General features: G+C 36.5%; 1 protein-coding gene across 9 annotated transcripts in view; it reads left to right on the top strand.

The window, feature by feature from the left end:
• The window catches only part of LOC127517709 (voltage-dependent R-type calcium channel subunit alpha-1E), a 146,758-nt gene extending 130,296 nt beyond the window's left edge, over positions 1 to 16,462 (top strand). For 4 of the 9 annotated variants that reach the window (XM_051903735.1, XM_051903731.1, XM_051903738.1 and 1 more), the window contains 15 exons: positions 1,428 to 1,538; positions 1,688 to 1,753; positions 1,907 to 1,998; positions 2,187 to 2,361; positions 2,969 to 3,096; positions 6,805 to 6,901; positions 7,614 to 7,719; positions 7,849 to 7,956; positions 8,164 to 8,264; positions 8,539 to 8,645; positions 9,339 to 9,462; positions 11,209 to 11,337; positions 12,559 to 12,703; positions 12,897 to 13,072; positions 13,775 to 16,462. In XM_051903735.1, coding sequence (XP_051759695.1) covers positions 1,428 to 1,538; positions 1,688 to 1,753; positions 1,907 to 1,998; positions 2,187 to 2,361; positions 2,969 to 3,096; positions 6,805 to 6,901; positions 7,614 to 7,719; positions 7,849 to 7,956; positions 8,164 to 8,264; positions 8,539 to 8,645; positions 9,339 to 9,462; positions 11,209 to 11,337; positions 12,559 to 12,703; positions 12,897 to 13,072; positions 13,775 to 14,266 — 2,157 coding nt within the window. In that variant the 3' untranslated portion in view covers positions 14,267 to 16,462. Of the gene's footprint in view, positions 1 to 1,427; positions 1,539 to 1,687; positions 1,754 to 1,906; positions 1,999 to 2,186; positions 2,362 to 2,968; positions 3,097 to 4,521; positions 4,619 to 6,804; positions 6,902 to 7,613; positions 7,720 to 7,848; positions 7,957 to 8,163; positions 8,265 to 8,538; positions 8,646 to 9,338; positions 9,463 to 11,208; positions 11,338 to 12,558; positions 12,704 to 12,896; positions 13,073 to 13,774 lie in introns of all 9 variants that reach the window. The other 5 variants (XM_051903736.1, XM_051903733.1, XM_051903737.1 and 2 more) reach the window with 4 other exon arrangements.
• Positions 16,463 to 16,862: the final 400 nt, after the last annotated feature.

The raw sequence follows: 16,862 nt of genomic DNA, 5'->3' as shown, positions 1-16,862 counted from the left end.
TGATATGAAGAAAAGTCTCAGATTTCAAATGACATCCATCTTATTATGAGATTCAATAAATAAATACCGTTTTGGCGCTATTTAATGTGACGTGACAGATCGCTTTAGCGCCTCAGATTAAGAGACGCGGCAGCACGGAGCGCATGTGAACATCCTCTCCTCCGCTTTAATACCAGTTACAGCGCGAAATAAACATGACTAAATATCTGAAGGTATGTTAAAATATACAGTAAAACTTACCGAAATCCGTATCATGTCTCGTGTAATAGCTCAATCAGTGTTTCAACCTCGGAAAGACGTCAATAAAACAGCTTGTAAACACGTAACGTCACATTTACCTCAGAAAAACATATTCAGTGACCATAAACTCACAAGTCAGCTAGAAAAGTGAACTCTAGAAAGCAGCATTCTGATAAATATAGCTATGCACCGTTACATATTCAATATAATGTTCTTCAATATTTAATGCATGTTTGAATAAATCAGTTATCACAGCCACGATTTATAAAAAAAAAAAAAAAAAAAAGAATTGGAGTAGAAATATGATTATGTAATTCTAAACTTTATTTATTATAAAAAAAAAAACATAATGTGAGTGTAATTTGAGTGTAAAGTGTTTGTATATAAATAAGTTAATTTTAACCTTCATTATTATAGTAAAGTAGTACCAACTGACTCACATGTGTAGTTTACAGCATTAGTTGGGAGATTTTTTTCCTCTAGAAAATTTGCCATGTACTGTAACTGATATACTCCATCCAAAATAATCAATATTGAATCGAATTGAATCAAAATCGTAATCGAATCGAATTGCAAGCATGTGAATAGAAATCGAATCGAATACCCAGCCCTACTTTCGCCACTGGTGTAACGATGTAATCAGTGTAATCTTTATTTGAAGCATCAAGTGTATTTTCGAAAGGTGTTTTACTCTATTTTGATCACTACTGTAGACATCAGTGTTTATATCCGAACTATAAACTTTTATCCCAGTACTTCTGTGATAGTCTGAATTATTATAAAACAGAAATAATAAGACTGTGTGGTTGAAAAGACTTTGTGAAGCTGTTTTATGCCTCTACATGACAACTGCTCTTTCTGGATCAGCAGCAGCAACAATGGAGATCTAAATGTTCGCTGTGATCATACTTGTCAAAGTTTTAATAGACAAAGCCAAATCGTTGTCATTCAGGAATAAGATCTTGTGGCTGTTTGAATTGAGATCATGATTTTTTAACAATTAATCGTGCAGATCTAATTCCGATTGATTTGTAGGCAGTAGTTGTTTGTATGAGCAGTAATGTCTGTATTCTAATTGCTTTTTAGCCAATATTTTTGTGTTGTGTTTTGATTGCTATATACTGTATTCTATTTTATGTCCAGTATTTATTTGCATAAGCAGTCACCTCTGTGTTCCGGTTTTGCAGTCTTTTAATATGGGCTTCCTGAAGCTATTCCGGGCAGCTCGGCTGATTAAACTTCTGCGTCAGGGCTACACCATCCGTATTCTGCTCTGGACTTTTGTCCAGTCCTTCAAGGTCAGACATGTCTGCAGTGCCATTATATTGAAATCTCTTATTCTTCTTTTTATTCTTCTTCTTCTGAACACTGTTTTTGCTTTTATTTGAACCAAAACCACTTATTATAAAATATTTTCTGTGAGTTTAACATGAGATTTGTCTTGCAGGCTCTTCCATATGTCTGTTTGCTCATCGCCATGCTGTTTTTCATCTATGCCATCATTGGCATGCAGGTAAAAGTTGTCTTTGTCCCCAGACAGTCTGTCTCCATCTTTATATTCTTCTCTCTGTCTTCCTTTGTTTCTTTGCCACCTTTTCTCTTACTTTACTTTGTTAAGCCTTTAAATGTGACAGACACCTCTTATGTTTTTGTAATCTTGCTAAAGGTATTCGGCAACATCAAGCTAAATGAGAAAAGCCAAATCAACAAACACAATAACTTTAACACATTCTTTGGTGCACTCATGCTGTTGTTCAGGTAAGATTATGTTTATAATTTCTGCATCTGTTTTAATGTTCTTTCTTTTTGTTGTTAAAAACAGGTGCTACATTTTATGATATATTAATTATTTCACTATAAAACCAATACAGTGAACCAGACTACTCTTCAGGGATTAATAAATGTGTTTTAATTTATGATATACATATATGTGTGTATGTGTTTAGGAGTGCAACAGGTGAGTCATGGCAGGAAATCATGTTATCGTGCTTAGGAGAGAAGGAGTGTGAAATAGACAACTCAATTCCTCTCAACAACTCAACAAAGGGGATGAAAAAAGAATGTGGTACCGACTTTGCATACTTCTACTTTGTCTCCTTCATCTTCTTCAGTTCTTTTCTGGTGAGAAGCAATACAGTTTAATAATACACATCATTACAAACCTTTACACTTAAAACCCACACACTTAAGGCCTTTTCGCACCAAATCAGATTTTTTGGCACATAAAATATATACTGCAAGATTTTAAAATGAAACAAATAATCTGAAAAGGTTTAAAAAAAAATGTATCAAAATAAAGGAAAACATAAACTCTCTTAAGGCACATTCATACCAAGAACAATAACTATAAAGATAACCATTATGATAACTATATTAGCATCCACACCAACGAACAGTATCGTTCTGTTTATTCTAAGCGCGCATGCAGGTTTGTTGTCTGCTGCTTTAAATGCTCAAGCTCTTTAAAGCTGATTGGCTGTCAATGTTTTTGTCATTCATCGGCTGGAAAAAAAATTGTTGTGAAAGTGATTCCAACGATATTGTTTATCTGTGCCTTTATCCTTAAAGTTGTGGTGTGGACTTTGCTATTCTTTTATATTTAGAATGATTTTTAAAACTATATTGTTATCACTGTAGTTATCGTCCTTTGTGTGAACGGGCATTTAAGCTCACTTAGTAACTTCTGTTATTTTGTATGCATTTCACAACCTCCACACCTCTCTTTCAGATGCTCAATCTGTTTGTGGCTGTGATCATGGATAATTTTGAGTACCTGACACGTGACTCATCCATTCTGGGTCCTCACCACTTGGATGAGTTTGTACGGATCTGGGGAGAGTATGACCGTGCAGCATGGTGAGAGATACAGCTTTCCACTCTTTTCAGTTGATGAAATTTCATGATAGACTGAAATTTTTCTTATTCTGCAAAAATATTATATTTATTATATAATTTAACAATACATACAATTATATTATATAAACAGATACAGATGTTTATTTACAGTTGGATTTTATACAAGTATGCCGCATGAATGTAATTTGTAAAATGAACTGCATAGTTTGTTTGTAATTGTCAGTGATGTTTTTGTGTCTCTCTTCACATAAATTTGAAGCCCTGTAGGATGATTTAAAGGGGTCATATCACGAGAAGAATCATCTATGAAGAATCTATAGAAGCTTGTTTCCACCACGAAATAAAAAAATAAAAAAGGTAATTGCGAATTTTTATCTCACAATTCTGTGACTTTTTGTCAGAATTGCGAGATTTAAACTCGCAGTTGTTGGTTATAAAGTCAGAATTGCATGATATAAAGTAAGAATTGCGTGTTATAAAGTTATAAATCGCAATTCTGACTTTTTTTCTCGCAATTGCAAGTTTTTATCACACAATTCTGACTTTATAACCCACAATTGCGAGTTTATAAATTCAGTGTTGTGAGATATAAACTCGCAATTCTGATGAAAAAAAATTAAGAATTGTGAGATAAAAGTCGCAATTACCTTTTTTATTTTTTATTTAATGGCAGAAACAAGCTTCAATAAGAATCAAATTTCTTTATTTTTTTGTGAACAATTGTTTTTATTGAATAATCAGTTAAAATTGATACAACATACATTACAATACAACATTCACCCCCCAGGTAGACTTATACTGTTCTGAGGGGTTAAAAGACATTGCAGAGGAGAAAGTAAAAGATAAAATAAATAATCAGCAAATAATAGAAAATATAAATAAATACAAATACATTTTACATCAAAAAGAAGCAAAAAAGAAACAAAGGATTTAACAATATCAAAAGCAGCACTCCAGGTCTCTATGGTCTTTGGCCTTGCCCCATGGTTGTGAGCTGTTGATAGCTCCAAAGAAATAATATCAAGCCCCATACACACCTTTAAATATGTGGCAAGTACTCTCTGCGGACATAAATTACAATTCTTCGAAGGTGACTAATTTCTTAGTTATTTTGAGATAAGAGTTCAGTATAGTAAGAAAACAATCTGTTTGCAGAATTCAGATCTCATTTACTGGCACAAAGCTGCAGAAATTGGTCGCTGTATTTGCTTTACAACAGCAAAAAACAGCATGTGTGATTCTAAGGGTTAGAGAGATGGCTTAAAATGGTCATGAACAGCTATATTATGTTGGCTTTTGGTGAAAAAAATTCACTAATGTGTGATATGACCCCTTTAAAGTATATTTCATGAAAAATTACCACTCCTACTACATTTAACTTGGCATTGTCTATTTACCGTTAACGGCCAGTATTTCCTTCTCCAGTGGAAAACTACACTATAAGGAGATGTACAAAGTAGTACGCACAATATCACCTCCTCTGGGCTTTGGAAAGAATTGTCCCTACAGGGTGGCATGCAAGGTTTGGCTCAACCATGAAAAAACTACCCCTCTGCCTCTCTCTCTCCTCCTTTCCTTTTTTTCATTCCCCACTTCTTCACTAGCTACCACCCCTCACTCCCCTCTCGTTCCCGTGATTTACTCCAGTGCTGCTTTCCACCGGGTCAAAGACTGGCAGAGACAAGAGCTCAGTGCACAGAGAGACAGCTCATCCCTTTGGCCTGCATCCTGCTCCTGAAGTGTGAATAACTGCTGCAGTTAATGACACTGAGAGCCATCCATCAGTGAACTCCATTAGATAATATCTAACACTGCCAATGGATGTCAGTAGGGATTCAGTCTCTCTGTGTCTGAATTGGATTTGGGGCTTTTATTGAACATAATTCCATAAATGTGGGTTTTAGGTTAGTGGAGGGCAGACTCCTCGCATTCGCCATTGCCTCACCTGTTTGTAAATCAAGAGAAGATTATGTTCATCTCTCCTCTGACCTACCACAGTGTCAGAAATTAACTTTATATTTCTAAGGGGTATATTTGCTACTTGTCAGTTTTTACCGTATGAGGGCATATTTTTTGGACACTAGTAGGGGGCTGATCACCCCCGGCTGGGTTGTCCGGACGAGAGTGTATGATGTTTAAATCCCCGAAACACCCTATTACCCTGGGTTAATCACTGAAGACATGTCCAAATAGCATCGGAAGATGAATATCTAAACTAAAACTTATATTTTCATATCTATATTGTATGATTTATTTTTATCTCATTAAAATAAAATCTGAAAAATTAGTTCACTTCAGAATTAAAATTTCCTGATAATTTACTCACCCCCATGTCATCCAAGATGTTTATGACTTTCTTTCTTCAGTTGAAAAGAAATTAAGGTTTTTGAGGAAAACATTCCAGGATTTTTCTCCATATAGTGGATTTCAACAGGGTACAGCGGGTTGAAGGTCCAAATTGCAGTTTCATTGCAGCTTCAAAAAGGCTCTACACGAATCAAGCCGAGGAATAAGGGTCTTGTCTAGCGTAACGATCAGTCATTTTCCCAAAAAATTGTAAAAATTATATACTTTTTAACCACAAATGCTCGTCTTGCACTGCTCTGCTATGTGTTATGCATTACGTAATCACGTTGGAAAGGTCACGCATGACGTAGGCGGAAGTACCGAGCAAGTGTTTACAAAGCGAATGTTAAAAGACTAAGTCAAACGGCCTTTACAAAAAAAATTATGTTGGGTGATTTTGAAGTTGGAGGAGAAAATGAGATGGAGTTTTTCACCGTACCGCAGTACTTCTGCCTACGGTCACGCGTGACCTTTCCAACGTGATTAGTGCAACGTGAGCTAGTGCAAGTAGAGCATTTGTGGTTAAAAAGTGTGTATATATATATATATATATATATTTTTTTTTTTTTTTAGAAAATGGCTTATCGTTTTGCTAGATAAGACCCTTATTCCTCATCTGGGATCGTTTAGAGTCCTTTGAAGCTGCATTGAAACTGCAGTGAACTGTTGAAGTCCACTATATGGAGAAAAATCCTGGAATGTTTTCTTCAAAAACCTTAATTTCTTTTTGACTGAAGAAAGAAAGACATACACATCTTGGATGACATGGGGGTGAGTAAATGATCAGAAAATTTTAATTCTGAAGTGCACTAATGAACTAAAGTGAACTAATCCTTTCATTAGGCTATTCAATTTTACAAAATACATCCGATGTTAAAAATTTCAGGAATTCATGACAGGGAATAATTCATTTTGTTGGCATTTTTACCCAAAGTCCCTGTTAATTTCTGACCCTGAGCAAATTGACCCCTGTGGGTTTATGTATTATAATAGCTGGGTTTCCTTTTCACTACACCCAGTCAAACCCTCAGATCCACCTGCTTGACTCATCAGATCTTTGGCTGTTTTAATATTTTCTCTCCTATAGCCTCTTCTATGCCAGCGTTGCATAGAAAAATCTCCACCTGGCCTCACCTCTGTGTTTAATCAGTTTCCTTTTGACAGTTTTTCCTTTTCTTAAGTATGAAACACATTAAAATGACCTTCCCTTTCCTGTCTCTTCCTCTATCTTTTCTGTTGTTTCCTTTTTTCCTCCACGCCAATCTTCCTCTCCTCCCTCGTTCCTTGGGAATGCCCAATTCTTCCTCCTCCTCCTCCTACTCTTCTTCATCATTATTGCCCCTGGTGACTGCCCCCTCCCAGTGGCCGTATTCATTACACTGATATGTACGAGATGCTGACCTGCATGTCGCCACCGCTTGGCCTGGGCAAGAAATGCCCCTCCAAAGTGGCGTATAAGGTAGTCTGCAGTATTATGATTTAAACGAAGTCTGCTTGTTTTCAAGAGGCTCAATATAAAGGATGTAATTACAGTGCCCACAATAAGTATAAATTATATTTATATATAAATATCTTTTTGTGTTATGTAAAAGCATATTGAACCAAGTGACAATTATCTGTGAGACACAAGATAGTTAAAAGTAAGTTACAGCTACAGTAGTATGTTTTGTATCTAATGCAATGATATTTTAGTGTTTTTAGGGCCACTGTATGTCAAAAAATTGCGATACATAAAGCTATATTATTATCATTATTCATAGACTATCAGTGATGCTATTGTTTGTCATTGTCTTCTAATCATCCTACTGTAAAGTCCCTGTACATCCACCAATGATACTTTATTTGAATATGTCACCTTAATGTCTTCAAAACACTGTGATAACCCTGATGCTTATTCCAGTGTTAAAGACATATTGCAAAGGGCATATTCATAAAGTGTGATCCTTCAGACTTTTTTCAGTTTCTATGCATAAATCTCTGCTCTGTCTCTATCCAATATATGTGTTTCAATTGTGTGCATGAATGCGTGGTGTTGTGACATCTTGGTGTTAATTAAAAGTTAAAGATAATTAAACCTAGATGACTACTATTTTAAAACATGCACACTCACTTTTAGTTTTGCAGTTCTTGTATTTAATTTATCTTTTGTCCTTGTGGTGACTTGCTCTCAGCGTTTGGTTCTGATGAACATGCCAGTGGATGAGGACATGTCCGTCCATTTCACCTCCACACTTATGGCCCTCATACGCACCGCACTGGACATTAAAATTGCTCGAGGTTGGCATCACTGATCATTTCCAGTTCCTTAAAAATCAAACTTACTCTGATTTGTTTTTATGCTTTTTTTGTTTTTGTTTTTTTCACCATAATATTAGTTCAATGGTCTAATAGTTCATTGGTGTACAGGGGGTGATGACAGGGGACAGATGGACATAGAATTGCAGAAGGAAATCAGTGTCATCTGGCCACACCTCTCCCAGAAATCTCTTGATCTGCTTGTACCCATTCACAAAGGTGAGAGATCTGAGTGAGTAACTGTATGGCAGGTTTTTGTATCCTTTTGTATCCCTTTTTTGAGTGTAATTCACCTTGGTTGTGAAAGTTCAGCTTGTTGTACCAGTATTGGCCACTAGGGGTGCCCACTGACTCCCCTAAAAGTGAATGTAATTTGCACCCTGCATTGAAATCTTGTTTTCTACAATAAACAAATCTTTCTTCCAGCCAGTGACATGACCATTGGGAAGATCTATGCAGCCATGATGATCATGGACTACTACAAGCAGAACAAAGCTAAGAAGCTCCGTCAACAGCTTGAAGAACAGGTAGAGATGTATTTTACCTCTTGCAGCACTAGAACTGAAGAGCTGAAGACCAGCCGACTCACAACTTCAGGCCTATGGAATAAGCTTATATGCGCAACATTGCCATCTAACTGTATAAAATGGGGTTCTGTAGTATAGACAGAAAACAGAAAAACCCTCATATATCAACTTGAAGTGTGAACTTCTTAAAGCTGGAATAATGTGCTGTTTTGCGGGGTACTGGGTCACTGTGTCACTGGGGAGACTGTGCTGACCATCTAATGTTGTCTTGCAGAAACATGCACCGATGTTCCAACGCATGGATGCATCCTCACTGCCACAGGATATTCTCTGCAGTGCCAAGGCTCTGCCATTCCTGTCCCACAGTGCAGGATCTGCCCTGTAATTGTACATGTTGTGTGTGTGTGTATGTGTGTGTGTACCTGTATCTGTCTGCACTAGTGTTATTTAAATATCATTGATATACTATTATAATAGTATATCAATGATATAAAAATGTTTTTTAATATAATTAAAAAAAAAAAAAAAGTTAATATTTTGAATCAGATTTTATTTTTTAGTTAAAGTTTTTGTGTTTTTGTCATTTGTATTGTTTTTTTTACATGTCTATGTAGTTTTTATTAAGTTTTTGTTTTTAATTTTGAATTTAACTAAACTAAATAAAAATGAGAAATGTTTCCTTGGCAACTAGCTGAGAGTTTATATATATAGTTTTAGTTAATGATAATAACCCTGGTCTGCACCTCTTTCCATTACGTATTTTAATTCTTCTGTATATAAACAATAGGCACAATTCCAGTACTTTTTTGTGTGTGACAAAGATCGAAAATATTTTACATAACATACAATTAACCTAACATGAAACATTGCATCAATAGCATCTTTTTTATCCAACAACATCACATAAACTGTTGAACTGAATTGTAAGTTTTAAATATTAACTAATTTCTGATCCCAAAAAACGATGTTTAGCTCTTTCCTACAGTTTTCCCACAGTCCCACCTTATTTGTGGACGCATTTGTGGTGCAAGCCAACATGAGCATAACTGACAAGGATATCTGTTGTTTTTTCAGCACTAGAGGTGGGTTTGTGGCACTGAGTCCCATCTCCCCTCAAGATCTCTTCATGCAGCCCTTGGCCCAAGACAGCATGGAGGAGAGAGAGGAATACCAACACCACTATCACCTCCAGAGCATGGTAGGAGAAACTAAATCCTATACACAAACAAATGCATCTCATCTCAGACATATTGGCACAGTAATCCTTGCTCATGCTCAATGTTTAATTCCATGTCAGTTTATGAATAATTCAGGTTATAAAACAGTTACAAAAGGTAACTGGGTCTGAATACCACACAGCCAAAGACACTGATCCATTTTTGAAAGTTTTAGGAACAGAAAGGTGTAACAAAATATTCTGAATCTATTTTGAGATGTGATTGGCAAAGCACTGACTGTAATTGAGACTGTGTCTAAGACTGTGAGTAGTGTGTATGTTTTTTTAGGCAACTAAAAAATACAACAGTGGTATAAGCAAAATAACTGACTCTGGTGTGTTGAATTGCTAATTTAACTGTCCATTGTCAGTTATGTGCTAATATATGTGATAAAAGTTTTAAAACTTTTAGGAGCACATTAGCTTGTAGATGGCCTAACAGACATGGACTAAAAGTCTCAAAACTCCAACTTTGATATCTTTTTCTAATGTTTTTAAGATGTCTGGCAATGGTTTGTCAGATTTTCAAAAGTGAGTAGATTCGTTTTTATAAGCTATTATAAAAATGATCACGGCAGATGATATTTGATATTTTGAGAAGCAACAGATATAATCAACACTGTCCAGATTTTATCAAAAGGCCACGCTATATGTAAATTACTTTAAATCATTAATTGAATGCCTGCCAAGGCATATGGAAGCCAATATCTCCTGCATAAGAAAATCATGCTTTGGTAAATCTTGATTATGAGATACAAATTCATGATTATGAGATAAAAAGACATAATTATGACAAAAATTCTAAATGTGTCAAATATGATTTAATAAATCATGATTTTTTTCCTTATGTGGTGGAAATCCATAGAGGTACTCGCAAACTTGCCATCTGTTTGGACTGATGTCTAATCTATCACGAAGTCATCTGCATGGACATCACCTCTCTGGTTCACAACCTTGCATGATGCTTCTACATTTCCTGACTCATTTTCTGTTCACATTTGCAGCTTTATTGCCATTCTTTTATTATTTGCCTTCTGGCCTTGTAAAAGAAGAGATTTAGAGAGTTGTTTTTTAAGGTTCGGAAGGGTGTATTGATGTGGTTTCTCAAGGTTAGACTGCTAGGTCAAAATAACTTCCAGCACTTATATAACTAGTGAGCAGTTATACACAAGCTTAGATGTCTTTCTTTGCTCTTATCTGTATTCTTATTTTCTTCCCCTCCTGGTAGCTTTTTCTTTTGCCTCTCTTCCATGAACTGTGATATAATGCTAGATGTCTTAAGGGATTTTAAGTTGGTTTATGTTTGAAACTCTTTTGTGTAAGAGCACTTGTGTGTATGCCCAATATGTGTGGCTTCTGCTTTTAAACTTTCTACACCCCCTATGAGTTGCTTATGTGTAATGGCTCTATGTTGTGCTTATGGTGCTTCGCTCTTGCCGCTTTACTTTTCCTCTTCTCCATTTAAAGATAAGACAAGATAGGTTTTTATCCAAAAGGTGAACACTTGCTCCTAACTTGCTCCTGAAAGAGTATAACATTAGCCAGGTTATTACATTAGTATGTAACCCTGCATTTCTATTCTATGTCCACTTCTGATGGTGACACACTACTGGACATTTGGTGCAATGATATTTAGAGCTGCTTAGAGTGTTTTTTTATTTATTTTTATTTTAGTAAGGATTGAATGTCTCTTCCTCCTCCCCGTCTTTTCTCTCTTTAACTGCGTAGGTGCCAGAGCACAAAGAATTTAGCAGTGTGATGTGCCCCAGTAGCATGCAGGCCGATCCTCTGCAAGTGCCAGGGAGAGGCGTCTCTATCCGAGCCTCTTCCATGCCTCGTCTGGCGGTAGAGCCACAGGTACTACCTGTGTTAGCCTAGCCTAGCTTTCTGTAAATCTGCTCTGTGGTTAGCATCAGTGTTGGTGTTGGTCCCAAAGAGGGAATGGAAGAAGTGGGTAGAAAGGTGTAGTTTGTGATTTGATGGGACTGTAATGGCTCACCCTGCTGGAAAATCAAAAAATTCAAAAAGTCTGATTTGGTTTGGCAACATGTTTATGTAGCGATGTCTCTGAAAATATTCATATGAAATCATAGTGTTTAAAATATGAATTACGGTAATATAATTCTAATTACAATATTGTTGTATTTAATTATATTTAAATCATTTATATAAATGTTAAGTTTATATAAATGTTAAGTATAAATAAGTTAAGTAATATAAATGTTATGGATATAATATTAATGTATAAAATAGGGCTGTCAAACAATTACTCACGATTAATCGCATCCAAAATAAAAGTTTGTTTACATAATAGATGTGTGTGTACTGTGTATAATTATTATGTATATTTAAATACACACATTCATGTATATATTTAAGATATATTTGAATGTATATACTCTATATGTATTTATATAATTTACATTATATATAAATATAAATATTTTATATGTAAATATATCATTTTTCTTAAATATATACATTCATGTGTGTATTTATATATAAACAATTAAAATTATAAAATTATATATAATAATTATACACAGTACACACACATATATTATGTGAAGACAAACTTTTACATTGGATGTGATTAATCGCAATTAACCGTTTGGCAGCACTAGTATAAAATAAAGTAAATAAAGTAATGTTATTTATGCTTTAAATATGGTAAAATAATTTAGTCAGTTGATTGAGTGGTGTGCTAAAGGTCAACCTGGCTAGAACTGGTGGACCACCTTTAATTCAGTAGGAACCTATGGTGTAACCAGCTACCAGAAACAGCTTGACCAACCTGTTTTTTCCTGCAGGGAATGTTATGAGGTGGTCGTTGCCTTTGTTAGAACTCAGTTCAAAAACTTTTGTTTATAGAAACTCATTTCATTTACATTGTTTAGTGTTATGTCACTATGTACGGTTTCAAAGAGAGAGAGAGTGTGTAAATATTACAATATAACATGAATTTGTTTCGTTTTTTTGTGTCTGTGTTTGGCTGTTTGTTGATGTGTGTGTTCTCTTGGGGTTTGTATGTGTGTTTTGTTTGTTCTCTGTGTGTTTTTGTGTTTTGCACATGTACAGCAGGTATCTTCAGAGAGCAAACTGATGAAGCGTTCATTCTCTACGATTGGTGATCAGTGTGTGAATGGTGACTGGCAGGAAGAGTTCTCTCTGGAGAGGGTGAGCCCCGACCGACTGGAGAGACCCAGGCAAAGAAGCTTCAGAGGTCAGTTTGCAGTAGGGCTGTCAAAAGCGTGGGTACTAAAGTACCACGCTGATACTAAAACGTAGTGATACAAGTCTTTCTACTATATCAGACTTGTGTTCTCTGTGAGGATGCCCAGGTCAAGGACACATTTATATGTGTGTTTTTGTGTCTGCACATGTCTTAACATATGCTTATGTTTGTGCATGTGCAGCTGTCAGGTCAAACCTGCGGGAGCCAGTGGACAAGGAGAGAGGACGGTCTAAAGAGCGAAGACACCTGCTGTCTCCAGACGTGTCTCGCTGCAACTCAGAGGAAAGGAGTCAGTCCCAGGAGAGACGCCACTCTCGCTCACCCAGTGAGGGCAGGAAGCACACAACCCTCAGACAGGTGAGGACACAAATACATGTGCACAGCCTCTTACCCGACAGAATATTCTGTGTTTCCTAAGGTAAGCAAAAATATTACTAATGCTGATGCTAAGGGTTTGTGATTTGAACAAACCCCTAACCTTTTGGCACACATAATGTGTGCTATGGATATGAAAGATTACTTAAATCACGAGGCATATTAAAGAGAGGTGAGCTATTAGTTCTCTAAGGGATCAAATATCCCATAGACTTACACTACCGTTCAAAGTCCGTAGGATTTAAAAAAAAAAAAAGAATTTAATATGTTTTCACAAAAATATTAAGCAGGACAACTGTTTTTAACATGGATAATAATAAGAAATGCTTCTTGATCATGGATCATGTGAAGTAATGAAGATTGGAGTAATGATGAAAATTCAGCTTTGCCATCACAGGAATAAATTACATTTTAAATTATATTCAAATAGAAAGCAGTTATTTTATATTGTAATAATATTTCACAATATTGCTGTTTTTACTGTATTTTTGATCAAACAAATGCAGTCTTGGTGAGCATAAGAGACTTCTTTCAAAAACTTACAAAAAACGTACTGACCTCAAACTTTTGAATGGCAGTGTACACTGAAGGACAGACTATCTAATTATTAATTTATTTCTTCCCTCCATCACCTTATTTGTTTATTTCTCTTTCTGTCTCTTTATTTACCCCTCAATCCTATAGGGCAATAGTTCAAGCAGCCCAATTCCCTCCACTTCTGATTTAGGGACGCCTCGAGGGCGCCGTCAGCTCCCACAGACACCTTCTCGTCCTCGGCCCCACATCTCTTACTCTCCTTTAGTGTGCCGTGCCCATCCCGCACCGGGGGAGGCTCGGACAAGGGCCCAGCCCACAGAGGAAGGGGAGGAGCCAACCGGGACCGGGCCTTGCACCGCCATGGCCCACTCCACCCCTCACCGATACATCTCTGAGCCATACCTGCCACTGCAGGAGGACGTTAACAGTCCGGACTCGAGCGGTGTGGAGGAGACTCTCACTTTTGAGGCTGCCATAGCAACCAGCCTAGGCCGCTCCAACACCATCAGCTCCGCCCCACAACTACGTCACTCCTGGCAGGTGCCTAACGGACATTTCCGTAAACGACTAGCACAAGCCGCGTCGGGGACATCAGGTTGTGAGCTTCTTAGTGACACTGATGAGGATGACCGGTGTTAGGGGTGTGAAGAAGATTCTGTGTCACCATACGGGGAGGATTGATGCCTCTGAACTTTGTGCCTCAATCTAAGGAAAAATATGCCTGTGTGTGTTTATTTGTGTATCTGTGAATGTGGAGTCTGATCAGAGATGTGTAATCATCTCAGAAGAACCGTACTAAAGATCTGAAGATCACAACCTGCTTGTGGTGAAATGGAAATATGCTGAAATAATCATGAGCACACTGAGGTTGAAGATCAGGTTTGTGCACTTACACTTTCTCTGGACCCACCTCGCAGATCAAGCGCAGGCTAATGCAGATGAATCCAAACTCGTTATTAGGATTCGGGCCATGCCCGAACGCACTCAGGTTTCCAAACCTGCCTAAACATTTTGAGATGTCCCATCAGCAAAATACCTGTATACTGCCGATAAGGACAGGTTCAGACACAGCGTTTACATAGTCCTTTCCCGGCATTATATACAGCAACGTACATGTGGATGCCACTTATTTGTAATTTTTAGAGGGTGATGGGCAGAGAACAGATGCATAACCGGGGCTTTGACATCCTGATTGTTCAGCTACCTGTGTCGTTGGTTCATTTAGGAGGTACACAAACACATATGTTCCAGTACACACATTCAGAACGCATGCAGTGATGTTCAGTCTGTCCATGACGAGAGGTAAATACCCCTTTAAATACATATCGTAATAATGACTGACATTCCATGAAGGTAACAGGGACTTGAAGGACCTGATGAATAGTGCATGACGTTTAATGCAAGTGGATCCAGGTGACATCCTGGCCTTTAACAAAAACAGTCTTTATGGTGGACTCGTGTACCATATGTAAATATTACAAATCCGGTATATGTACTGAGAAGTCTCCAAGCCATGTTTTCTGTAAAGAACTTAAATTGTCTTAAAGATGTTATCTTTTGTGACACGATGACCAATCTCTGTCCTTTATACTTGTAATGCAAAGTATTTGAAATGGACATGGTTCACACACTCATGTTATGTTAGACTTATCATTTCATTCTTAACCAGCTGATTTTTCTTGGCCCTTAAGAAATCTCTTAAAAGTCTCTGGGTGAATCTCACAAAGCCTGTCGGGGTCATTATTTCACCTCAAAACCAAAAGGAAAAAATAAGCAATTATATTTTGCATTAATTAAATGAAGCCTATTTTAATACCATTATGAATTTTTGCATTGTATATTATGTTTTACTTTTAATACAGTACAAAAGTAAAATGGGTTGCGATCAGTACTTCAAAATGTAAAAACATACATGTATTTAGTTGTGAAGTATTTATGTTGTAAAATAATATTATCAATTACAAAAATGTACAAAATATCTCAAGTTCTGGATGCATTGGAGTAATAATAATTTGGAGAAAAATGAATTTTCATGAAAATAAATGTCAGTGCAAATAAACTTAATTGTACAAAAATAGGGTTCCTTGCTTTCTATGCAAATTATAATTTCAAAAAACAACAAAATTTTGGGTAAAATATGACCTGGACATGTTTTAGTGTGATTCACCCCTTAAGCTCTTTTAATAGAATGGGAAAGCAATTACAATGAGCGTTTGTTGCCTTCGGGTTCATTTGTAATGTTTACTGTGAATTTCTGTTTATAGTTTGGCTTAGAAACTAAAAGAGTCCTGTAGTTTAAATTGATGACAAGCATCGACTCCCTCTTATGTGCTTGGCCTAGCAGAAATGCTGCTCTTATGAATACATTTGTAGAAATTCAAAATGTACGTTTAGCCTGAATATGGGTGAGTTGCGATTGAAATGTAGCTGTAGGAAATGGGCATAACGTGTAATATTATTCTTTAGAGTATTGTAGCGGAAGTATGGAACCAATTGTATTGGTCACCCAACATTCCACCTCAGACCGGTCTCCTCTCTCAATTCCCCTCAAAAAATACAAAGAATCAAATGGAACAATGATAATTACATAGCATTTTTATTTAAAAAAACAAAAACAAAACATCTTTGGTTAGATTCTGTATATCCAGCATCTTAATAAAAACATTTTAAGATCAGTTGCCCCTCAAGAGAATTTCTGTATCATGTGTTGTGTTGTAATTTGTTTTCTTGACATGTTCCTGAATGTGAATAGAGAGTATTTGGTACTTGTTCTACATGACCTGCTGGGGGTCACTGCCTTGTGAATTATATGAAATAAAAAAGATTCCCGTTGCAGCAGAGTCTCTTCTTCCTAAATCTTAATGTGTGATTTGTTTAACAGTTTGTATATGATGCTATGCCATGTGTCAGTGGTTAGAGTTGATTCTGTGCTCTAGCATATTGCTCTGAGGGTGTTGAAAACCATTTCTTCTTTCCTATAAGGCTCTCTTGGCAGTGTCACATTTATTTATAAACTCTATTTAAAACTGTGAGATTCTCTATAGCGCTTCAGCAGCGTGTTGTGGATGATGATTTACTGCTGCTGTCTATATTTGGCCTGTCCCACTTTTCTGGAAGCCCAACCATCTGTTTTTCTATAAAAACAAAAAGTGAGAATGCCCACGACATGCAAAATATATAGCCTTAGACTATAAGGATTTCTGAAGAAAAAGAGACTGGTGATTCACCAAGAGAA

The sequence above is a fragment of the Ctenopharyngodon idella genome, chromosome 8, assembly GCF_019924925.1.
Source record: "Ctenopharyngodon idella isolate HZGC_01 chromosome 8, HZGC01, whole genome shotgun sequence".
NCBI classification, from domain to species: Eukaryota; Metazoa; Chordata; class Actinopteri; order Cypriniformes; family Xenocyprididae; genus Ctenopharyngodon; species Ctenopharyngodon idella.
Note: the sequence above shows the minus strand (reverse complement) of the source record. Positions and strands in the feature narration are given on the sequence as shown.